Consider the following 25,128-nt stretch of genomic DNA (forward strand, 5'->3'; position numbering starts at 1 on the left):
AAATAGCCTATGGACAGTTCATCTAAAAATACTCCCTATGTTGTAAATAAGACTAAGGATATGTTACAGTTAATGTGTCCATTTTCATTATGAGGCTACCTGGCTTTATTTAAATTATTTTCATACTGTTTGAAGAATTTCTGTAATTCATCACACATGCTTAGTTTTTTGATTTTTGTTTTTTTTAAGTAATTGAAACGTCATAAATAGCTTCTGTTGAGGATCTTCCTCTAAAATAGAAAATAAATGTAAGAAGAATGACTTACTATTCCTTTCTCTTCTGTTAAGTATTTTTATCCAGAAACTAGGTAAAACCTTGAATCTTTGTATGAAAGGTGATTTCTGAAGTAAAACAGTCTTTCTTTAAATTTTTTTATTTAAAAATAATTTTTTTAATGTTTATTTATTTTTGAGAGACAGAGAGAGCAGAGAGAGAGGGAGACACAGAATCTGAAGCAGGCTCCAGGCTCCGAGCTGTCAGCACAGAGCCCAATGTGGGGCTCGAACTCACAAACGGTGAGATCATGCCCTAAGCCAGAGTCAGACACTTAACTGACTGAGCCACCCAGGCACCCCTGAAGTAAAGCATTCTTGTAATTGATTTTAAAATAGTTTTTTCAAGGATGTTAAGATAGTAATTTCCTGAACTGTCAGTGAGACTTTTTAATATTCTTTCATTTTAATAGTTCATAGTTTCTCCCCAGCTGACTTGTGTAGCTTTCAAGAACCCTCTCTGACCACAATTATAGAGTAGAAAAGTGAAAAAAATCTTGTTATATAACCAATACTGTCATGCTATTACAGAAATAGTCAAAGTTCTCTTTCTCTGGAAAAATTAACTTTTCTCAAAGAAATACGGAGAGATACATCCATGCTTTTGTTTCAAAGGCAATTCCTGTGGTAGAAAGAAGTCTGTTTAGGAATGAGTCATGGGTTGGAATCCAGAATGTGCCACATAAGTAACCCGCGCTGATTGCTAAATCCCTTGAAATGTGTTTCTTTTCTTGTAGCGTAAGGATAATAGGCCTCTCCCCAAGCATTTCAGTTATTTTTTTTTAACTTTTAACGTTTATTATTCATTTTTGAGAGACAGAGACAGAGTGTGAAGGGGAGAGGGGGACACGGAATCAGAAGCAGCCTCCAGACTCCGAGTTGTCAGCACAGGGCCTGTTGTGGGGCTCGAACCCATGAACCATGAGATCATGACCTGAGCCAAAGTTGGATGCTTAACTGACTGAGCCACCCAGGCACCCCTCAGTTGTTCTAATAACACATTGAAATGAGGGGTGATTAACCCAGTGTCCTGCACATAGAAAGCTCTACGTACATGGTAGTGATTAAAAAAAATATGAGACTACCAACATCCAACTGAATTGCAGAAATTATTCTACTGCTTTAAAGCTTTACAAATTCTCTGTCCTTTGTCATGTTGGATTCTTTTTCTTTAGAAACATAATAATTGCCTTCAAAATGTTCTGTATGCCAGGACTTAGTAGAGAAGCTGTCATTGTGAAGTTTATATACACAGTTCCATGTGTGAATGTATACGGAGAGGGGAAGAGGCTGGCTTTCATCTGGGGAAGGTTCTGTCCTGATCCCCGGCAAGAAGAACCCTGGCTCACGGGTCCCTTCCAGCCCCTGTGCCAGCCATGCCCTTCTCCTGGGTGAGGTGTCTGCAGGGAATGCAGGCCCAGGGAGATAATTCCCACCCAGTACATGTGCCCTCCGCTCTGCTCCCAGAGACCCTCCCCATTCCATCACCTTGAGAGGAATCGGAGAACCCCAAATTCAGACTGGGTAGGAGGTAGAACGTGTTTTACTTACTACCTTGTTGTCTTCATTTATCACTTCATTTCTACAACAACTGTTTATTCATAGAATATAAAGAAATGATATACCAGGACATATTCTCATAAGTAGCTGAGAGTTTATTGGACAGTCATCTCATTTTTCCATCTGTAAATGGAGGGCTGGCTACAACAAACTGGTTCCCAAATTTGACTAATCATCTGAATTGCCAGAGACTTTATTTATTTATTTATTTTAAAAAATTTTTAGCATTTATTTATTTTTGAGGGTGAGAGGGTGAGCTGGGGAGGGGCAGAGAGAGAGGGAGACACAGAATCCGAAGCAGGCTCCAGGTTCTGAGCTGTCAGCACAGAGCCTGACACGGGGCTCGAACTCACAAACCATGAGATCATGACCTGAGCTGAAGTCAGATGCTTACCCAACTGAGCCACCCAGGCATCCCAGAATTGTCAGAGACTTTAAAAAATATACATGATTCCCAGGTCCCACCCAGGTCCCTGGCAATGGTGTTTTAGTAGAATCTGGCATGAGGTGCAAATGTATGTTGTTGTTTTTTTCTCTGTTACTTGGGGGAGCTTGATGATCAGTTGATCTCTGCCACTGCACTAGACAGACTTTAGGGTTATTCTGTTTATTTATTCTCCACTTCAAAGATTATTTTCCAATATATGTGGAGATCAGGGGCCATGTGCTCATTGGGAGACGCTTTATTTATTTGGTATCTCTTAAGATCTGTGCTGTGCCGAGTTTGAACACACACTAATACAGAGAGGCAGCTGTGAGGTTTACTGCCTTGACTTTCAGTCTGTGTTTTTATTAGGTACCAAGTTTGAAAGACAGTTAAGAAGAAAAAGAACAGATAGTCTCTGAAAGGAAAGAGGCCAAACTGGTAAATGGCCCGAGGCTGTTTGCTGGGAGCCCATGGAAGGTTAGGCAGGTTTCTGAATTACCAGAAATTCCATTAAGTAACTCGAATGTTCTCTATTTAAGGTGTTTGTGGTTGTCAAAGATAAAAAAGTCTTTCCAATATGTACAGTGTGTTTTCTGGAGACAACGGTCAATGACATTCCAATTCTGGAGATATAGGAAAACTGAAGAACAAAACCCCAGATAATGACAGATACGTTTTCTTTTTCACAACCCCCCTTTCCTTTAGAGAAAAAAAAGAAAAAAAACCACAAACCAAACAGCGGAAAGAATCATGAACTTGACATTTCACAAGACTCTAGTCTTCCCATCACTGCCTATTAAGAGTTCCTAGTTAGCCTCGATCCCCAAAGAAGTCTAGACATTTACACTGTTGTCAGATTGACGTTTTATACTTGCTCATGATGAAAGAGAAACGTACATATGAACTTTCCACTTGGGAAATTAAACATGGACTGGAGTAAAGTGAATTTCATGTTCAAAGTTACCCCGTCTGCAGGAGAGATAGGGTAGGTCTTCAAGCATGGTTTTTAAAGAGCTTTTTCACCCTGCTCAATTTAAAAATTTCTGCAACACAAAACACTCCATTTCCTTTCTTCAGAGCTGGGTCTTTTGCAAATTGCTTCTTCATTCCTTTAGCATAAAACCCCCACTGTTGAACTTGGCACCAAAGCCCCTCATGAGGTTCCCCAGTGTACCTTCATCAACTGGTCTCCCCTGACCCCTACCCACCCGAGCACTCTTCTGTCCCAATACAGCACACTACTCTTCTGTGTCTTTGCAAATGCTGTTCCCTGCCTCTGGTGGGCTCTTTTCCTTGTCTTCCTCTACGTGATAAACTTGCTGGCACCCAGAGCTCATGGAAGACATGGAACCTGGCTGTGTTTCACCGCCTCCCCCACCCCCCACCCTTGGCTGGCTTCCTGGCAGGACATGGGCCGTGATGTATCATGATGGTTATAAGCACATCTGTCTTCCCACGCTGTATTGGGCGTTGCTTGGCTTTAGGGACTGTCTCATTAGTCTTTATTCCCCACTGCTTACTTAGCCCCATGTCTGGTTCTTGTAGGTACTCTCTCACTGTTTTATGAAGTCTAGGTCTGTGAGTTTTATGCGTGCTATCTGCAAATAAGGGATGCAGTGAGCTTGGGACAGGACCGTGGTGACAGCAGAAGTCACACTTCTGCCGTCCCTTCCCCTTCTTCCCGCACACACTTCACCCTGCAGCACAGTGGTGGCTGTCATGCACAGTGCTCTGTCATGACATCGCATGGCTGTCTTGTCAAGCAGAACTTCTCTGCATTTATTCGTCATCAAACCATGTTAGATCTCCAAATGCTACCTCTACCGCCAGCCCCATTCCTCACCCCCCAAGAAAAAACGAGGGAGAGAAAAAAGGGAAAAGAGGAAAAGCTGCCAGATGGTTCTTCTAACTCCACCTCCTTACTGCAAGAGCCTAGAAGTGTCCGTCCTCATTCCCGGAAGTAGAGCTCGCTTCCCCCTAAAGCTCCTGAAATCCACCAGCGCATGGCCACACGGGGCCTTCGGCTGCCTTCTGCTTTTGCATAGTGAGACTGGGAAATAATCCTGAGTCAGGATTGTGTGTGCTTTTCAGGAGGCACACGCTTTGCTCCTTCCTCCACACACGCCCTTTTTCTCTCTGTTTCTTTGCTCCTCAAATGTTCTTGGCACCCTTTCCCTAAGATAAATCATTCTGCTAGGTTCTCTGTGTACAGAGTGTATTACATGGTGCGGGCTGTTCCCGGCCTCTGGTGAAATAGCAGCTCCAAGGCTGTGGACCCAGCAGTGTGACTTGAGACTGGGCTTAAGGACAGTGGCCTCCAGACTGTATATATGTGTGTATGTATGTGTATGTGTGTGCACGTGTCTGTGTGTGCATGCATGCACACGTGTGTGTATATGTGTCTGTGTTTTTATCTCCTCACCACCCTGCCTGTCCCTATTGTTACGTTGTTAGTTTCTTCCTGATTTTAACATAACTTAAAAAGACTCCAAAGAGGTCAAGGATTGAGGAAGAAGAAGTACATTAGCATCTTCGGGAATCACTTTCTGAGGGACACCACTTCTCCTTGTATCTGAAAATATACTAATAGTCCTCTTCTAGGGAAGAAACTTTATTTTTTACTTCTGAATTCTTGATTGTACTGGTTTCCTGTCTCCTTCCCTTTTCCCCCCACTCTGCTCTGTTGTTTTCCTTCCTTCTTCATTTTTTAGTAGCAGAACCCTTGTAAAAAATAAATTCTTCTACAGAACCCCGAAACATAAGCAGGTAAGAAGTGTGGTATTTTACCAGAGTGAATTTGCAAGTTCAGTTTTATGACTTTATTACAGATCCTGGCAAGGAGGCTGCCGGTGAACATGTTGGAGGTCTCCACGGTGTGTTCACATCTGGTATCTCTTGCAGTTGGGTCTGTGCAGTTGTATTTCATTACAATTCCTAATATATTTATTGAGAACCTGGGGGCTTTGGGGGAAACCGGATTGAGAAGCACCGGCCAAAAGTGACCTCAGTGGAGTCTAGCCAGCGGACAATATGCTCTGATGCTCAGAGAATAAATATCTCTAAACCTTGTTCTGCAAAAAGCAGAATCACCGAAGATGTACCCAGTGGCCTGTGTCCGACCTCAGCCTGGGCCAGTCCCCCCTGTTCTTTGGCTTGGAGACCATAGACACCACTGGGACACAGGAATTCGGCAACTGCCATCCTCCCCTTTCTGGCTACCTTTGTGTCATTGTCAGGGCTCCGACGTCTGGATCCATGTGGCTGGATTTCTCCTACCCCGTCGTCCCTCATGGCACAATTGCCTTCCTAATTCCCTTGCAAACTCAGGACTCGAGAGCTGGGTGATTAGCAACTGGTTTATTCACCGTAGTTAATTAGTATTATCATTCCTGAGAATTGCATATAGCCCTGGAGCTCACCCTGGCAAGTTTCTTGAGAACTGATTTCCCCATGGGTTATCATGATCTTTTATTAGCAGGACATAATAAAACTACAAACTCAGAACTGCCTCAGCGTTTAACATCCATCTCCCCTGAAACTGTAATTTGGAAAGATGATGGGTATATCACACACCTTTTAAAAAATCGTCAACAAAGGGAAACACACTGTTCTTTCTAATCATGACCCCAGTCAGTAGCAGTTATGAAGAGGTCGCTCTTTTCGAGAAAGAGTATAGAGTTGCCCTTATGATACACACTAACAGAGATGATCTCTGTGTTTTTGAAATGTATATATTATACACAACCAACCACAAGCACCCTTATGAATTCCCAACATGTGAGTGCTTGAAAAAAGTAGTGTTTTCCATTTGAATGCCCCTGATGATATGAAGGCCTGGGTCTGACCTGAACAGACCATGTGGCAGCATTAATTACTGATGTGCAAAAACTATCTCTGAATGTGGGTGCTTTCCTAGAACAGCAAGGAATGCTTTAGGGTGCATGTTCAACCCTCTGAAGTCTGAAATGGACTGATGCTAGATGGTTTTCCAAAGAAGACTTTGCTCCTTTTCTATTCTTCTTCTTACTCTTTTCCACCCCATCTTTTTTTTTTTTTTAACATTTTGTTTCTCACTATATAAATAAGTGGCACACTATTCTAGCAGACTTAGGCAGATGCTCACCTGGCCCCAGATGCTTCATTATCTGGAGGGAGCATAGGCCACAGTCCCATGCCTCTTTGCCCGCACCCCTGGGTCTCTCTGTCAGTGTGAAGGCTGTGCCTGTGCCAGGATCAGGTGGCTAAACCTGTCAGTCGGAGCACCTGTTTGCTCAGCATGGTCTTGGGTTCAAGTCGTGAAACCCAGGGTACTCACTGTGGGGATCAGCGCAGGGAAAAGCATGGGGATTTTATGGTTGGAAAGAAAAAGGAAATGATGTCTTTCCCCAGGATTCCAATGCACTGTTTTGGTCCCCTTTCCTTTTTGCTCACATAAATCCAAGTGTTCAGAGCTAGAAGCATCTAAGATGCTTCTTGAATTCCAGCCCAGGGTCTTCAGTCTGGGGTGCAAATTGTGTCTAATGAAGCCACAGGATGCTGTGAAGGCAGGCGGAGCCTGCTTACATGTCAGCAGTATTTCATACGGGCATGGCCTCTAAGTTCGCATTGTAATTATCTGCAGTGAACCCGGAACACCTTTGGATGCTGTATTTTCATATCAGTGGAGCTAGTAAATCAAAGTTACAAGGCCTCATCTCTGTTCCGAGACAGGCGAGCCTCTCGATGTTCTCCTGGATTCCAGGCATCTCTTCTCGTATTGAAACATCCAGAAAATATGTATTACTTTGACCAAAGGTTACCAAAAAATCAGAAGAAAGAAAGGACAACATTCCCCTAAATGTCTTAGAGTTTCAAGGTCTGACTGAGAAATATTAGAAGCTGGTGTCGTAGTTGACCAGTTGACATCGGCTAATTTTTCATACTCTCTTCCTGAGGGGACTGAGTTGGCTACAGGTAGACTTGATCCTTTATCCTCAGGACACCTTACCTTTAAATCAGACCTGTTGTGAAGTAAGTGTATTCGGCCAAGACAGCTGCAAGTGGACACCTCAGCTGTGGCACTACCAACCTCCCAAGTATCTCGTGGGGAATTCTTGTGCCGTGTTCCAGGGTTTTTGTAGCGAACTCAGTAATTTACCACTGGATCTCAACCTTTGCATCTGAATCGATTGAGAGGCTTAAAAAATCCTGATGCCCAGGCCCCATCCCATGCCGATTAAATCCTAATCTCCAGGGATGGACCTGGGAGTCAGTACGCTTTCAAACTCCTCAGGTAATTCAAACATACAGCCGATTTTGAGACCCACTGTAATTTCTCCTGGGTGGTCATAGGAGTAGGAAAGAAGCATAAAGTTAAACCTTTTAATGATTTTTTGTTTGTGTGTGTGTGTGTGTGTGGTTTGTTTTGTTTTCCATTCAGGTATCCAGATTTTGATTATCTTTGGTCTGTAAGACTTTAGGAAGGCCAGAATTCGTTGTGCATTCATTTATTCATTGTTTAGAACATTCAGTGAATGTTGGTATGTGTTGGGTTTTTCACACTGATTTGGACCCAACTTCTTTCTCTTTCATACTAAAGACCACTAGGCATCAGCTGGGTCTCCTGGAGCTCTTCTAGACATGAGCAAATTAATTAGCCATTTCTTACTTGGTCCACTGCATTGCAGAGGCTGACTGTGGGAGGAGGGAAAACGAGGTCTTTTCCATGTAAATGGCTTCCTACCTTAAGAAATTCTATTCCATGGCTAACTGATGAACTTACCCACACAGAAGAGCCTGTTGAAACAAGAGTTGTCATCCAGGCTTCTGTGCAGCAAGCACTATCCTAGAGAACCCTAAATATCAGTTTAGAGTCAAGCTTTGGGGGCTCCTATATACTTTGCTTCACTCTGCCTCATTATCATTTTAAACTCATTGATTACTAGAGGGGCCCTCAGAGAGGATCCTGTTCGACAAGTTAATTTCTAGATGAGAAAACTGACACTCTGGGAAGTGACATCACCAGAATACGGTCCCATAGAGACAGAGCCAGTCAAGGTAGTGCCCCCGACCCCCACCCCAGGGTACTGTTACAGGCGCTAGCCTTGCCTCCCAAGGCTGTCAGGGAATGCTGGCCAGGCCCCCACCCTGTGTATTCTACATGGTGCGAAGGATGCCAGAGATGCCTTTTTTGAAAACGTGGTCAGCTGCACACAAGGATTTTAATTGTTGTTTGTTTGTTTTTAAGAATTCAAAGCAAAACTTATTTCACAATGAGAGAGTATCACATGTGGTACTTACTCCTTAAAAACAACAACAATAAAACTGCCTTGCATTCTTAAGATGTAGTTGATATACTTACCCATCTTTGCTCTTTAGTCTCCCATTGATTACAGCTCCATCTGCTGGTGGCAAAGAGATGATTTGAAGCTTTGGATTTTGAATTCTGGTCTTTCCTGTGGCCGCCCATATTCTCAACAGACAAGATCTCACCGTATATGTAATATGATACATACATGTGTATACATAGCATATTTTACCTCTACACATAGATATGTATGTGTAAACAGATAAAAAATGAGACCATATGTTTTAAATTTTTTTTAATGTTTGTTTTTGAGAGAGAGGGAGACAGTGTGAGCAGGGCAGGGGCAGAGAGAGAGGGAGACACAGAATCTGAAGCAGCCTTCAGGCTCTGAGCTGTCAGCACAGAGCCTGACACAGGGCTCGAACTCATGAGCCATGAGATCGTGACCTGAGCTGAAGTCAGACACTGAACCGACTGGGCCACCCAGGCGCCCCGAGACCATATACTTTAATGTTCATTTAACAAATGAGGAAATCAAGACAGAAAGTATTTAATGGCTTGTCTGAAATCTTGCAGTTAGATGTGTCAGAGCTGAGATACAACCTAATCTCTTGGTTTCTTGAGCAGTTACACTAATTAGTATGTATTTCTTTGTGTCCGGCATTTTGGGTATATTTTGGTGAACGAGGTGTTAATGATTTTGATCAAGAACTTTTGAAAAAGCACCTCTTTGTGAAAGTCTGGCAGCGTAGCGGTCTTGGAGTGTTTTTCTACTTGTGTTCAGTGAGAGAATCAAGCTCAAATGCCCCAAGGCGTTCATGGTATGTTCTGAATTAACTTTCTCTCCTATGCAGCTAGAATGGTACCTTCCTCCGGAGAAGTGAGAAAATGGTCCCTCGAATCCTTTTTCTCTGTTCCTTGGTTCAGATGAAGAATCCTGGCACAGAAAAACTCCAAGGTGAAAATCCCCTACTACCTTAGCACACTTTCTGAGGTTATTAGTAGCTGGTTGAGGTGTATCCTTTTAGACATTTTTTCTGCACATAAAACCATTTAAATGTGGATACACATATACATACAGACAGATGGATGCAATGCAGTACAGCAACAAAGTGATCAAAGAACTGGGCTGGTCCAGAAGAGAGAGGATCCATCCTGCATGAGGTGAGGAATAGCAAAGGGTCCTCATTGGATGATGTAGAACGAATCCCGTCTAGGAGGATGCATCGGTTGGTGAGAAGATACAAAAGGGAATGAGCCCACCTATGTGGCCAGAGAAGGTGCACGTAGGTATGTGAGAGCTGCCCGAGGCCAGTAAAGTTTTGGTGCAATGGTGGAGATGGGAGGGCAGGTAAGGACCAAGCAACATGGGACGTTGTAAGTTGTGTCTAGTCATTTGGACTTCATCCTGCGCTATGGGGAGCTATGGAAGGATTTCAAGCTGAGAGGTTTAATCACTTTTATTTTGTGGGCTGATGGTTCAGGAGACAGCCTGGAGAATGGTTAGCAAGAGCAAGGGAGGGAGAGAGAACAATTAAGTGGTTATAAACTGGGAGCGATCATCTGCAAAATAAGAAAAATAATGCCTACTTTGTGGAATTGTGAGAATGAAATGTAGTACCATCTGTGAATGTGCCTGGTAAGTTATAAAAAGGGAAGGTATTCTTTTTTAATGCCATCTGGCAAATATTTCAACTCTACCACTTTCCCTTGTGACTGACAGTATCCTGATTTTCTCAGCAGTATTTCCTGTGCTGCTTATAACTGGAGGGGGTGGGGGTGAGGGTGGAGATAATCTGACCTAGGAAAGGAGGAAATGATTTTCTTTATTTCCTGAAAGCATTGTGTTTACTTAGACAAACCAGAGTGTTTTCCAAGACATCACAATATTCTCCAAATGTTTTTGAGGCAATTTGCCATGCCTGAGAACTATAGGATCTTTTTTGTGACTGGCATTTAAATTTTCCAGGTGGTTTAGAAAAAAGGGGGTGGTGGGTAGTGAAAGACCTAGTCTTTTATGGTCTTTATCTGAAAAGAGGCGCTTGCTTTTCCCCCGGAGAAGGGACTTTTCCTGACTGGACAATTAACCCGCCGTAAGTGTTTGAGACACGAGGACAGGAAGCCTGTCTCCACTCATTGACGCAACTTCCTCATCTTGAGCTCCCATGTGGAGATCTGTTCCTCACCATCCTCTGCTCTGTCTCAGTTAATAATCACCTTGTCTCCTGTCTCTTCTGTTCCAGTGGCCCCTTTAGCCAGAGTAGATGATTGACCATTTCCAGTGATCACACAATGGAAAGGTGTTTTTTTGCCTTTTCCTTCTTCTGATAATTATAGCAATACTCATGATTGCTGCCACCATTCCTCCCGCTCCAGATCAACGATCCATGATAGGATAAGGAAAGGAAAATATACGGAACTTTCCTTTCTCTCCTCTTCTCTGTTTTCCTAACATTCCTTGTTTTAACATGGAGTTCAAAATTTGTGAATCTTTGACCTGTGGAGAATTAACGGGAGGGAGAAATGGTGTGGCTGTTTCAAAGACGCATGCGCGTTCCATAGAGTGCCTGTTCTCTGGGTCCCGATGCTCCCTCCAGCTTGGGGGCTTTGGAACAGGGCCTACTTGTGCATTTGGTACAATTTTTTGCATGAATTAACTTTCAAATGTTTACCTGGCGCTTTTTAGGGATTTCTTGCTTGGCTGTCAGTTACCACGTGTGCAGGCCTCTGCACCAATGCCCATGTATGCTGTGCTCCCAGTCAGTTTCTCTCTTTTTCACTCTCTCTCTCTCTCGCTCTCTCTCTGTGCCTGAGTCCACTTCCCTCTGTCCAGCTCATCTGTCTTTCATCGGTGATTATGGAAACTTCAGCATAGATTGCCATGCAAAGCATTTACTTTCTCACCATGGATGTATCAGCTGATGTTTACTTTGGGCCTGGTAGATGCCAAGTGATTAAAACTAAGTCAGGTTATCTTCACCTAAAGCTGCTTTTAGTGACATTGTTCCTTTGAAACATGAGCATTTTAGAAAGGTATGTTTTTTGGGGATGAATGTTCCTTATGTATGAAGGTCTGTTTGGCCTTTAGAAAGACAATGATGAACTATAGGATTTAGCTATATAAGCTATGCAAGGTTAGTGGCACCTTGGTTTGCCATTTGCTTGTAGCTGACATCCCCAACTCTTTGTCCACTTTATTCTTTTTTTAAAAATTTATTTTCTATATACACACACATACACACACACACAGAGAATCCCAAGCAGGCTCTGCACGGTCAGTGCAGAGCCCAATGCAGGGCTTGAACTCATGAACCATGAGATCATGACCCTAGCCAAGATCAAGAGTTGGACACTTAACCAACTGAGCCACCCAGGTGCCCCTGTTGTTCCTTTTGATGACACTAGCAGATGTGGGCAGATGCAAGGCCCTTTCTAGTTTCAATTTCTAGACTCCTAACTATTCCTTCTGCTTCTGAATATCTCTTCTTTTGGCTCATTTTGACCCACTGGGATTTCATGTGTCAGGATGTTTCTAAGGATCTTGAGAGCTTCCATTAGATTTCAGGATAGTTCAAATCTCTGTACCCCCAGAAGTGGGTATTGTATCATTAGTTAGGAAATGTAATGTCCTGACTTTAGGTGTTATGATTTCATACAAATAACTGAATTTATATGAGTTCTTCCATATTCTAATTATAACTTAGTTTACAGAAAGTTATAGTATAAGTGCTTTAACATGGACTTGGGAGTTAGACTCTTGGCAATTCCAGTTACCAGTTGTATGACCTTGGAATACTTACTTAATGTCTTGGTGTCTTAGTTTTCCTCTTTTAAAAATGGGGGGAATGATATATTGAACTAATTTTTCCCATTTTACTATCTCATATGTGGGAAAAAACCCAGTTCTTCCCTATTGTGTGTTTCTTCCCTATGTATCTCCTTTACTACTTAACACAGAACACTGCAAAAGTTCACTTCTGATCACTAAATGTGTGGGTGTCCCCCACATCCAAGCAATTCTCTGGACACCAGCAGGGTGTCCTATAACTTAACTCAATTCTAACCCAGAGATAGTGTCACATCCCACAGGTTAAGGGCTCAGCCCAAGACTGCTCCCAGCCCCAGCACATCAGATGCCAGTCTCAAGCCCAAGTTGTCACCTGTGTTTCTGACCAACTGGCTCAAGAGTAGAGGTTCCAATGACCCCCTCTTTGGGTTCAATTAATTTGCTAGAGCAGCTCACAGAACTCCGGGAAACACTATGTTTACCAATTTATTAGAGGGTACGATGAAAAATACAGATGAATAGCCAGATGAAGAGATACGCAGGGCGAGGTCTGGGAGATTCCCGAGCATAGAGCCTTTTCTCTTTGTGGATTGGGGGCATGTCACCCTCCTGGTATGGATGTGTTTGCCCACCTGGAAACTCTGAACCCTGTACTTTTGAGATATTGTGGAAGCTTCATCATGTAGGTAGGATGGATCATTAACTCTGTTTTAAGCCCTTCTCCCCTCCCCAGGGAAGTGGGGGACAGGGATGAAAATTCCAATGATGACTTGGTTTTTTTCAGTGACCAGCCCTCACCAAGGAGTCATCCAGGAACCCACTCAGATAGTTTCACTAGAACATAAGACACTCCAGGGGTGCCTGGGTGGCTCAGTCGGTTAAGCATCCAACTCTTGATTTGGGCTCGGGTCGTGATCTCACAGTTCGCGACGTTGAATCCCACCTTGGGCTCTGTGCTGACAGCATGGAACCTGCTTGAAGTTCTCTCTCTTCCTGTCTGCTCCTCCCCCACTCATGTGCGCACGCTCTCTCTCTCTCTCTCTCTCTCAAAAAATAAATAAACTTAAACAAAAAGACACTCCTATCACCCAGAAATTTGTAAGTTTTAGAAGCCCTATGTCAGGGATGGCATCAGAGGCCAAATATTAACATAAGAGATGCTCCTAGTTTTCTTACCACTCTGTGCCAGGAACCAGGGGCAGAGGCCAATATATATTTTCATTATCTCACAGTAGCGGCTTCATAGGATTGGTGTATTAAATAAACTAATGAAAAATACTTACTATGGTCTTGATACATATAGGCATACCTCATTTTATTTGCACTTTGCATTTATTGTGGGGTGTGTGTGTGTGTGTGTGTGTGTTTTGGAGGGATTTTGTTTGGTTTTAACACATTGAAGGCTGTGGCAACCCTGTGTTGAGAAAGTCTGTTGGTGCCATTTTTTTCCAACAGCATTTACCTACTTCGTGTCTCTGTGTCACAGTTTGGTAATTCCTGCAACATTTCAAACTTTTTCATTATTATTATATTTGTTACAGTGACCTGTGACTAGTGATCTTTGATGTTACTATTGTAATTGTTTGGGGGCCCCACAAATCATGCCATGCAAGATGGCAGACTTCATTGATAACTGTTGTGTGTGTTCTGACTGGTCTGTTCTTGATTTGCCTTTCCCGCACCTCTCTCCTTTTCCACGGGCCTCCCTATTCCATGAGACAGAACAGTATTGAAATTAGGTCACTTAATAACCACAGAATGGCTTCTAAGTGTTCAAAGTGAAAAGAAGAATCACACATCTCTCACTGTAAATCGAAAGCTAGACATGATTAAACTGAGTCAGGAAAGCATGCTGAAAGCCGAGATAGTCTGAAAGCTAGGTCTCTTGTGCCAAACAATTAGCCAAGTTGTAAATGAAAAGTAAAAGTTCTTGAAGGAAATTAAAAGTGCTACTCCAGTGAACACACAAATGCTAAGAAAGCAAAACAGCCTTATTGCTGATGTGGAGAAAGTTTGTGTGGTTTGGACAGAAGATCAAATCAGCCGCAACAGTCCCTTAAGCCAAGCCTTCACCCAGAGCAAGATCCTTACTCTTTTCAATTCTGTGAAGGCTGAGAGAGGTGAGGAACCTGCAGAAGAAAAGTGTGAAGCTAGTAGAGATAGCTTCATGATGTTTAAGGTAAGAAACCTTGCTTCTCGGCCTTTTGCCTAAGATCAAGTGTAAGGTAAGAAGCTGTCTCTATAACATCAGAGCATAAGGTGAAGCAGCAGGTGCTGACGTAGAAGCTGCAGCAAGTGATCCAGAAAGTCTAGCTGAGATAATTAAAGAAAGTGGCTACACTAAACAACCGATTTTCAATGTAGATGAAACAGCCTTCTATTGGAAGAAGGTGCATCTAGGACTGTCATAGCTACAGAGGAGAAATCAGTGCCTGGCTTCAAAGGACAGCCTGACTCTTTTGTTAGGGGCTCATGCATTTGGTAACTTTAACATGAAGCTCCCTTACAATTCCGAAAATCTAGGGCCTTTAAGAATTACCCTAAGTCTACTCTGTGTTCTTTCAATGGAACAACAAAGCCTGGATGACAGCACATTTGTTTACAACATGGTTTATTGAATATTTTGATCCCACTGTTGAGACCTAAAAAATGGATTTCCTTCAAACTATGACTGCTCATTGACAATGCATCTGATCACCCAAGAGCTTTAATAGAAATGTACGGTGAGGTTAATGGTGTTTTCATGCCTGTTAATACAACATCCATTCTGCAGCCCATGGATCAAGGAGCATTTTGACTTTCAAGTTTTATTACTTAAGAAAAACATTTTGTAAGACTAGAGCTTCCATAGTGATTCACCTGATGGATCTGGGCAAAGTAAATTGAAAAACCTGGAAAGGATTCACCATTGTAAATGCCATGAAGAACATTTGTGATTCTGGAAAGAGGTCAAAACATCAACATTCACAAGAGTTTGGCAAAAGTGATTTTAAGTGTCTCAAAGGGCTTTGAGGGGCTCAAGACTTCTGTGAAGGAAGTATCCGCAGATGTGGTGGAAACAGCACGAGAACTAGAATTTGATGTGAAGCCCGAAGATGGGATTGAATCACCTCAATTTTGTGATAAAATGTTCATGGACGAGGAATTGCTTCTCCTGGACGAGCGAAGAAAATAGTTCCTTGAGATGGAATCTAGTCCCAGTGAAGATGCTGTGAAGACTGTTGAAACCACAACAGAGGATTTAGAAGACTGTACGAATGAACCCAGTTGAGAGAACAGCAGTGGCGTTTGAGCGAACTCCCGATTGTGAAAGAAGTTCTACCGTGGGTACAATGCTATCAAACAGCATCACCTTCTACCAAGAGATCCTTCATGAAGGGAAAAGTCATTTGCAGCAAACTTCATTGTTTTATTTGAAGAAATTGCCATGGCCACCCCAACCTTCAGCAACCACCACCCTGATCAGTCAGCAGCCATTAACATTGAGGGGGGACCCTCCACCAGCAAAGAGATGATGACTCACTGAAAGCTGAGATGATGGTTGGTCAGCACTTTTTGGCAAGAAAGTACTTTTTGAAGCAAGACCTATGCCCAACGTGGGGCTTGAACTCATGACCCCACTGTCAAAAGTTGCATGCAGTAGTGACTGAGCCAGCGCCAGTGCGTGCCCCAGCAATAAGTTATTTTTTTCTACTAATGTATGCACATTGTTTTTTGGTGGGTTTTTTTTTTTTTTTGGACATAACGGTATGACACATTTACTGGACTGCAGTATAGTGTAAACTTGACTTTTATATGTACTGGGAAACAAAAAATTTATTTGATGCTCTCTGTTGTGAAATGCCCTTTATTGTGGTGGTCTGGAACCAATCCAGCAACCTGCCAAGGTGTGCCTGTAGTAAACACTCAGTAAATGGTCTATATCAAACAGCTGTGTAAGCAGGGCCTAATGAAAGTGATAATATTCATTCGTCCCTAGATTTAGATGTCTCACATCCCAGGAGACTGAGCAGATTCCACTATCACAAAAGAGTCACGGTTGAAATGCTCAAGAAAAGAATGTAAGAGGTGTTGGCAAGTTTTCCAAACATAAACCAGGTAGGCTATGAGATGTGTGGATTGGGAAGTCTGGCTTCAAGGCACAGCACAATTCGGGAACAGTAAATTAAGCAGATGGTTTGTGATCGTTTAGTAAAGACCGTAGTGGTTGCTAGGAGCCACCATGGGTTTACTAAGAACAAATCTTCCCAAACGTTCCATTTCCCTTTTAAATAGTATTACGTGGTGTGTAAAACTGAGGAATGTCATTTCAGCAAGGAATCTAATTGTTTCCTTATGGATAGGATGTAAAACATAGGCTAGATGATAGCCCTGCTGGGCTTTTACAGCATGACAGCAGTCAAAGCCAGCTGATTCATGTCATGGGTTATCTTGATGAGGGTCTCTGGCGTGATATCAGAGCCCAGCTCTGACTTGTAACCTTCCCACTTAAGACTTTAGGAGTTTGGATCCAGACATATCGGGATGGATGTGTACCAAGCAAATATGTAGATCGCCCGAAGTTGAGAAGGGTAGTAAACATAATAGACGAGAGGATACAAATTCAGAATATTCTTGATCATTTGAAGCACTCCATTGAACCTCAAAAGATTGAATTTAATGAAGCTGAAGGTGAAAACTTTAAGCTCAAAAGCTCAAGATTGAGTAAGAAAGGAGATTTTGTTTGGTAGAAGTTCAGATAAAACTGATCTGGTCATTTAATTGACCCAACACTTAATATTTATTCATTCATTCATTGATTCATTCAACAAATACATATTGAAAATACTACCTGCTGTTTACTTTTCTTGGCATTAGGGAGATGGTAGTGAACAAAGCAGTTAAAAATCCCTACCCCTGTGGAGCGTATATTCTTTATATGCCAACAGTTGTGCAGCTGCTTTAAAAAAAAAAAAAAAAAGAACCCGGAGAGCCTAGGTGGCTCAGTGGGTGAAGCATCCCACTTTGGCTCAGGTCATAATCTCGCGGTCCGTGAGTTTGAACCCTGCATTGGGCTCTGTGCTGACAGCTTAGAGCCTGGAGCCTGCTTCGGATTCTATGTCTCCTTCTCTCTCTCTCTGTCTCTCCCTTGCTTGTGCTCTCTCTTTCTCTCTCAAAAGTAAGTAAATAAACATTAAAAAATTGTAATGAACCTAATATTAGGCTTTATTTGCAAAAGTATAACATCCACTCTCAATGGTTACTAGTTCACATCTCTTACTTAATACCGTGTTCTTGGTGCTAGAATTTACACTGGGATGACTGCTCTCAGGTCTGGAAAAGTGAGAGTGGCCATAGCATGATGATTGGAAAATAAACCACGTTGGAGGATGATTGGTCGGCCATAGGAAGAGAACAGTAGGCAGATGTTCTATCCCTCAGATATTTGTAGGAGTAGGAGACGAGGGTCTAAGCTTGTTCTCTGTTGCTCCCAGGAGTCCCTACTAATTACAAGGAGGCTGGTTTCTGGTAAATATAAGGAAGGTTGCCTGTGAAGTGTCCTTGCTGCAGCTGGAAGCCCGCCCATGTGAGCTCCATGCAGGCTGACCTGGCATTCTTGGGACTCCTCATGCTGCACCTGGTCCCTGGTGGGTGCCCAGACATGTGTGCATGGATGTTCCTATGGCATTTGCGAAGGCCACCTAGTCCTAAAACAATGTTAAAATCTATTTATTTTGAGAGAGAGAGAGATAGAGAATGCACAAGTAGCGGAGGGGCAGAGAGAGAAAGAGAGAGAATCTCAAGGAGGCTCCATGCTGTCAGTGCAGAGCCCGACATGGTACTCGAACCCACGAACTGTGAGATCATGACCTGAGCCAAAACCAAGAGTCAGATACTTAACTGACTGAGCCACCCAGGTGCCCCAGCCTTAAAATCTTGAGCTCAATTTTTGTAGATTTTAAGAGTCTGAGGGTGGCATAAAATACCTAAGCACAACTGTTGGGAGCCAGAATGTTTTCTTCTATCATGTCTTCATATCTACAAGTTAGTTAAACCACTTTCTTAAGAGGCATTTAAGAGGCCATTCGAGGATTTCTTTGAAATTTCTGAAGTATGTTTATTCAAACATCATCCATCCAGCCCAGTGCCCGTCCATTCTGAGGCCTTCTCTGTAATTCTGGCCCCTCCAGGGCCTCGCTTTTTCTGAACCTAATGGTGATACTATAGAGTTTGCCTCTTAATTTTTTTCTCACTGCTTTCGTGGGTGTCTCCAGCTAGGTGATAAGTTTTTGAGAGCAAAATCTCATTTTGTATTTTTCTTGTGTTCTTCCAGGAACATAGAAGCAACTCAGTAAATGACATTTGCTTGACTACTTGATTCATTAGTTGAGGGGGGATAGCCAGGACCCGTATCGTTCCAGCCACTGCAAGAGCTCATGTAAGACATGGCAGGTTAAGTACACTTTAATTTCTCCATCCCTTGCCTCCAAAGAAGGGATTATATTCTTAATTTATGAGAGTCTTCTATTCTGGCGGGGCAAGCACTTTGTGCATAGTTGATTCTTTGTATATAGTTGAATTTGTATTAATGGCTGTACTCCAGGACTCAAACAGCCTCCTTGGCTCAACCTCTGAGAGAGGGTAGAACGGCAGGTACAAATCTCTAAGCTCAGTTTAGAGGCTCATTGACTGTGATTCATGTAACTAGGGTGGCCAGATTTAGCACATGAAAATGGAGGGTGCCCGATCACATTTGAATTTCAGATAAACAACAATGCGATATTCGGGACAGACTCTCACTAAAAAGGTGGTTGTTGTTTATCTAGAATTAGACATACAGGATACCCTGAATTTTGTCTGGCACCCTTTCACATGAACCCTATTTCATTTTCTCATTGGTCTGAGCTCTTACTTAACCCCCCCCCCCCCCCCCCCCCAGTTAACTTCACTGAAAGACAATGTTTGTGCCCCTGTGAATGATTCTAACTGCGAATTTTTAAAAATTTAAAAATTGGGAAAAACTCATATGCTGTATACTTTTTTTGTGGTCATAATTCTTTCAGAAGACCCATTAATGATAATTCCACAAACATCTGGGATCTCAGCAGTCCTAACTTAATGTGTTGTGGTTTCTTTGTAGCATAGTTTACTTGGTTCCTGTAATATACTGTGATCTTATTGTGCTCAGGTATCAAAGTAGCCACTGCTAAGAAATAAATAGCAGGCTGGAGCTCTATGCGCTGTATGCGGATGAAATGTGAATTTCGTGCATTGCCGTCTTGGCTTCTGCGAACGAGCAACTGCGTTGACTAAGCAGAGCTGTAGAAATCAAAGCAAAACATTGCCACCCTCAGTTAACTTTTTTGTTCTCTTTGTTCATCTGCTCAGAGGGAAGATCATATTCTGGTTTGTTCCACCTAATAAGCTTCTTTTTGAGGGAAAGTCATCTCACACTTAGGAAAATGGCCTCCATTTCCCCTAAGTTAATAATGATTCTCACTGGTTAGTAGGGACAACCTTCACGTATTGGTCATTCATCCAGAAGACGTTTATTAAGCAGACGATGCTAGGTATGAGGGGGGAACAAAATAAGTGAGACGTGGTCCCTGCTTTCAGGGGCTCAGGGGAATCTGCACATGAAATGCTTGCTTTTAAATGGCTCGGCAGTCATTTAAGTGAAAGGCTTGTGGTAAGAGTTCATTAGCTCATAGAATAATGAAATGATTCTTCTCTCAAATGCTTTAAGTAAATAGCAAGCCTTATAGTCTGAGCAACAGCTACTCTTAATGGATATTTCCAGGGACTGGCCTTAGGCTGTTTCCTTCTCTCTTGGTTCTGTGGTTAGGACTTTGCTACCCGGACCAGGGACTTGTCAGAAATGCAGACCCACAGGCCCGCCCTGCACCCACCGAATGCACAGTGTAGCCAGAATCCCAGGTGATTCGCTGAAGCTCGAGAAGCACTGGTTGACTGCAGAATTTCTGCTTTGGGTATACAGATCATCTAAGGATCTTACTAAAAACACTTCCTGGCCTCTGCCCTCAGGGATTCTGAATCTGTTGGGACCAGGGTGAAGCCTGAGAATTTGCATTTCTAACAGACTTCCAGGAGATGCTGGTTGCCGTGCTTGGGAACAATATTTTGATTAGCACCAGTCTAGTTAGCTTGGGGTGCTGGGTTGACCTTTGGTGATGGCGGTGACTAGAACCCACGCCAAGGAGGGGTCAGTCTGGTGTTCCTTTGCCTGCACTGGAGTCATGAACTTGACAGTGGATCTGTTCCCCGGCACATCTAGCCTGTGAGGGGGATGGGTTTGGTTTGCACACAGTGACCTGTTGAGGCCAGTGTGTGAGGGCCGCTGTGGGACTGTGGAAGAGGGAGCGGTTACACGCCCCATGGGGGCTCAGCCGGATGAGGTGGGCCCTGAAAGGTAAGGGGATGTTTACAGGTTTGGCCCATTGCTGGGATTCACATGAATGAATGCAGGGAGACTGGGATGTACATGCCGAAACAACCGTAAATCCGCAGTCACCACCTTGTAAATAGCACCTCGGGGATGAAGGGGAGCAGAGAGCAGGAGAGCCATATCGGGAAATAGGTCTGGAAGGAAGCTTGGGGACAAGATTGTGAAGAGTCTCAAAAGTCACTTTATGGAATTTGGATTCGGTCTTAGAAGTTTTTGCTCTAATGATGTCTGTTTTTTAAAGTTTTCGTGTCTAATTATACTCACTCTTCTGTGTGTGTGTGTGTGTGTGTATGTGTGTGTGCTTTTTTCTCTTTCAGGATCAAGCATGAAAACATCGTTGCCCTGGAAGACATTTACGAAAGCCCAAATCACTTGTACTTGGTCATGCAGCTGTAAGTACCATATCCGCCTGAGGAGCGCAGAAGGGACTGGGAGTGGGGATCGCCAACTCAGATGTCCGAGGGGTGATGAAAGAAACGGAGGTGGCGGGCCAGCTGAGCCGTGGGAGTGGGAACAGGCACACGGGGGAGGTGTGTGACCCATCTAGACAGGGGTCTGCGGGCCTCACTGGGTCTTATCTGCGCCAGACCGACGACCTCTCATCCTCACAGGGGAAGCCATACTCAGGATGTCTCTTTTGCTTTTTAACGTGCCGGGTCCAAATGTTGCTTCCTGGAAACACTCCAGTGGGTGCACCACGAAGTACACTCTGCTCCCGTCTCTAGGAGAAACTCCCACCTTGTCTTCATTTCGAGGGATGCTGGGGGAGGGCAGCAGATGGTAGATGTGGGCTCCGTTCCTCCATCTACACTGCCGGCAGATAAATGCACATGTGACTGAACTGGCCTCCTGCCAGGCGTTAAGACAAGTACAGTGGGGTCAGACTGCAACGTTGTCACCCCCAGCAGATTATTTCTGCATTCCAGTAACGCTTGAGATTATCAGAAGAGGGAAGAAATCAGAAAGCCGAATATTCGGGCCGAAACTTGACTCATGCATGTAAGCCCTGTGTAAAAGTTAACATGTAAACTGTTAAATGAAATTAGCCTCCCCACCAGTAGGCTTTTTTTTTTTTTTTGTATGAACGTTTTTATAGGACATTGGAGGACATTTTTTGAAGTATCCGGACTGGAAGCATATGGAAGATTTTTCTCTGTCCAGTGACCATCCTGCATGGTTACCAGAAGTTTTACAGTCAGCCACGAGGCTGGCAGTTTAAGCAGCTCTGACTGCTGGTTCCTCATTAATTCCCAATTTCCTAAATGCACTCTTTCCTGGTTCCTTGCTGTTCCGTTGGCTTTATAATTTGCCACATTCTGGTTCTTCCTTGAGAGCAATGGCTCTCCCCAGATTCGGGGTACTCCCTAGAAGCTCATGTGACTGTGTTTGGTAGAGTGTTCAAAAACAAAATTCACCTGAGCAAATTTGAAGATCTGGTTGGCTTTATCAAATGATTCGTGAGTTGGGCAGCGTCCCATCAAGCAAGTAAAGGGAAGCTCCGCTGAGCTAAACAGAAGGAAGGTTTTTGAAGGCAGAGGGAGGGCACTAAAAGAGAGCAAGAAAGAAATTTCTTAACAAGGAATGCATTGTATAGGCAAGGTTGCCCTCTTAAGGGGAGTAAAAGGGATCTATCAGTAAATTTGCTAGAATTGACCAGGAAATCCCATATTGACTAATTAAAAGTTACGCTTCTAGGAGGCTGAAACTGTGGTGAGTTTAGGTCTTAAGTCTTAGTTTGTTGACTTGGGGCCTTAACCTAAGTGGGCCCATTTTGGGGCTGTGGTTTTCTTTTTTTACCAATACAGGCTGTTCTTACAAAAGCAGGTGAACCACTTTTCCACCAAATATTGACTTCCCGGTAGAAAGAATATGACATTTTAGTGACAAGATTAAGGCCCACAAAATGTCAGTAGTATATTTCAATGTGTGCTTTTTTTATCAGTGATGCAAAAGAAGAAAAAGAAAAGGCATTAATACTTGAAACCAAAGCTATATGTGTTCACTTGCTTTAAGTTCTCTATGGATCTGTCACTAAATAAATCGGTTGAAAGTGTCCCCCTTATGTAAATCTCAGTTCTGCCTCTTCCTAGCTGGGTGCATTTGGGCAAATACCTGGGCCTCTCTGAGTATCCATTTCCTTAGTGGGGAGAAATAGTAATATTTACATAATAACAACAATATTTACATTGGAAGGTTATAGCGAGTCCTGAATGAGAAAAGTGTGTGTGGGAAATAAATAGTGCCATAAATAGCAGGGCCTCCATACAGACTCTTTCTTTGTGGACATCTGTATCATTTCATCTGTATCTCTACAGATGGTCTTTCATTTTACGAGATGAAGTTCAAGTAGATTTAAGTTCTAACTTTCGAAGCAACTTGACTGTATGCTTACCAGCAGAAGTTTATGTAAAGATAGGTTGGCATGAGAGCATAAAAGTGTCTGCAAGGGGAATGAACCTTAGAACAAAGTTTGGAAGTCTTCCTGGGGACACAGCTGTCCCACCCCTTCACTGAGCTTTGCCATTAGGGATTTATCCTCTCTTTTGCAATCGTCCTAAAACATCTTCGATATGGATCCCATTTGTTCAGAATTTGTAATTAGACAGAGAAGGTGGCCTAGACTTAACTGTTGGGGGGTACCATATGAGGTTTGTCAGGCAAATTTGTTACAGAATCAGTGGGAAGGGATGTTTGAAGTGCCTAAGGAGAACACTATTTATGTGCACATGCATCACTGAGAGGTTTAGAGGCGCTATTTATACAAACATTGGATTTGCTGGTTGTGAGCTGTTTACTTGTATATAAATTCTGTTCCCATTGGTTCTCATTACTTTTTGAAGGTCAACTTTGTTGAGACAGAACTTACACCTAATCAACTGCACCCATTTAAACTGAACAATTCAGTGATGAATGTGAGAGTGAATCGTACTCCTGAAACCACCACCACCATCAAGAATGGAAAATTTCCGTTACCCCAGATATCCCTTTGATGGGCTCCCTTCCTTAGCCCCAACCCTAGAGGCAACCACTAACACTCATTAGAGATTATTTTGCATTTTCTAAAATATTATGTCAACGAAATTATACAGCGGTGCATCTTGTGTCTGGCTTATTTCACTCATCGTACCTCTTGACATTCATTCATATGGTAGCGTGGTCAGTACTTTGTTCCTTTTCACTGCTGAGTAGCATTCTGTCATCACAGATGTTCCACATTTTATCCATTTATTATTGCTAGACACTTGGATTATTATGGACACAGCCTCGGTGTGGATATATGTTTGGGTGAGGACCTAGGAGCAGAATGAGTGGGCCATATAGTAGGTGTTAGATTGAACTTTTTTGAGAAACTGCCAGTTTTCTAAAGTGGGTTTACCTTTTTACATTTTTATCAACAGTGTATGTAAGTTCTTGTTACTCTACATTCTTATCAATATTTGCTACTTTGTTTTTTCAATTTTAGCCATTCTTATGGGTAGACACCCATGGGTATGTGCATTTCCCTGCTGATGAATTATGATGATCATCTTTTTGTATCCTGATTGGCCGTTTGCTTATCTTCTTGAGTAAACTGCCTCTTCAAATCTTTTGCTCACTTTTTATTGGATTGTTTATCATGATATTATTGGGTTCTAAGTGTTCTTTATATATTCTGTCTTTTGTCAGATATATGTCATACAAATTTTTCTCCCATTCTATAGCTTGCTTTTTTTTTGTCGTTTTCTTAATGGTGCCTTTTTAAAAACTAGCTTTACTGAGATATAATTCACATACCAAACAATTCATGCATTTAAAGTATACAGTGGTTTTGTTTTAGTCACAAGGTTGTACAACCATCACACAATCTAATTTTAGAACATCTTATGTTCTAAAGGAGAACATGTAAGGGGTGCCTGGGTGGCTCAGTCAGTTAAACATCAGACTCTTGATTTCAGCTCACATCATGATCTCATGGTTCGTGTCGAGCCCTGCATCGGGCGCCATGCTGACAGTGAGGAACCTGCTTCGGATTCTCTCTCTCTCTCTCTCTCTCTCTCTCTCTGTCCCTGCCCTGCTCGTGCGCTCTCTCTCTCAAACTAAAGAAATAAATATTAAGGAGAACACCTAAAAGAGATCCATAACCATTAGCGGTTACTCTCAGGTCTTCCCTTCCCAACCTCTCACTTTCTGTTTCTTTAGAATTGCCTATTCTCGATATTTCATATCAATGGGATCATACGATGTGTGGTCTTTTGTGACTAGCTTCTTTCATGTGGCTTAATGTTTTCAGGATTTATCCATGTTGTAGCATGTGTCGATAGTTCAATTCCTTTTTATGGCCAAATAATATTCCATTTTATGGATATATC

The 25,128-nt window shown here is 42.8% G+C and overlaps 1 protein-coding gene across 7 annotated transcripts in view; it reads left to right on the forward strand.

Annotated features, from left to right (window-relative positions):
* CAMK1D (calcium/calmodulin dependent protein kinase ID) overlaps nucleotides 1-25,128 on the forward strand; it is a 503,116-nt gene that overhangs the window by 319,175 nt on the left and 158,813 nt on the right. For 6 of the 7 annotated variants that reach the window (XM_053225283.1, XM_027073425.2, XM_027073423.2 and 3 more), the window contains one exon: nucleotides 21,097-21,171. The exons of the other annotated variant lie outside the window; for it this stretch is intronic. In XM_053225283.1, coding sequence (XP_053081258.1) covers nucleotides 21,097-21,171 — 75 coding nt within the window. The remainder of the gene's footprint in view (nucleotides 1-21,096; nucleotides 21,172-25,128) is intronic. 7 annotated transcript variants of the gene reach the window in all.

This window comes from Acinonyx jubatus, chromosome B4 (genome assembly GCF_027475565.1).
Source record: "Acinonyx jubatus isolate Ajub_Pintada_27869175 chromosome B4, VMU_Ajub_asm_v1.0, whole genome shotgun sequence".
In the NCBI taxonomy this organism is placed as follows: Eukaryota; Metazoa; Chordata; class Mammalia; order Carnivora; family Felidae; genus Acinonyx; species Acinonyx jubatus.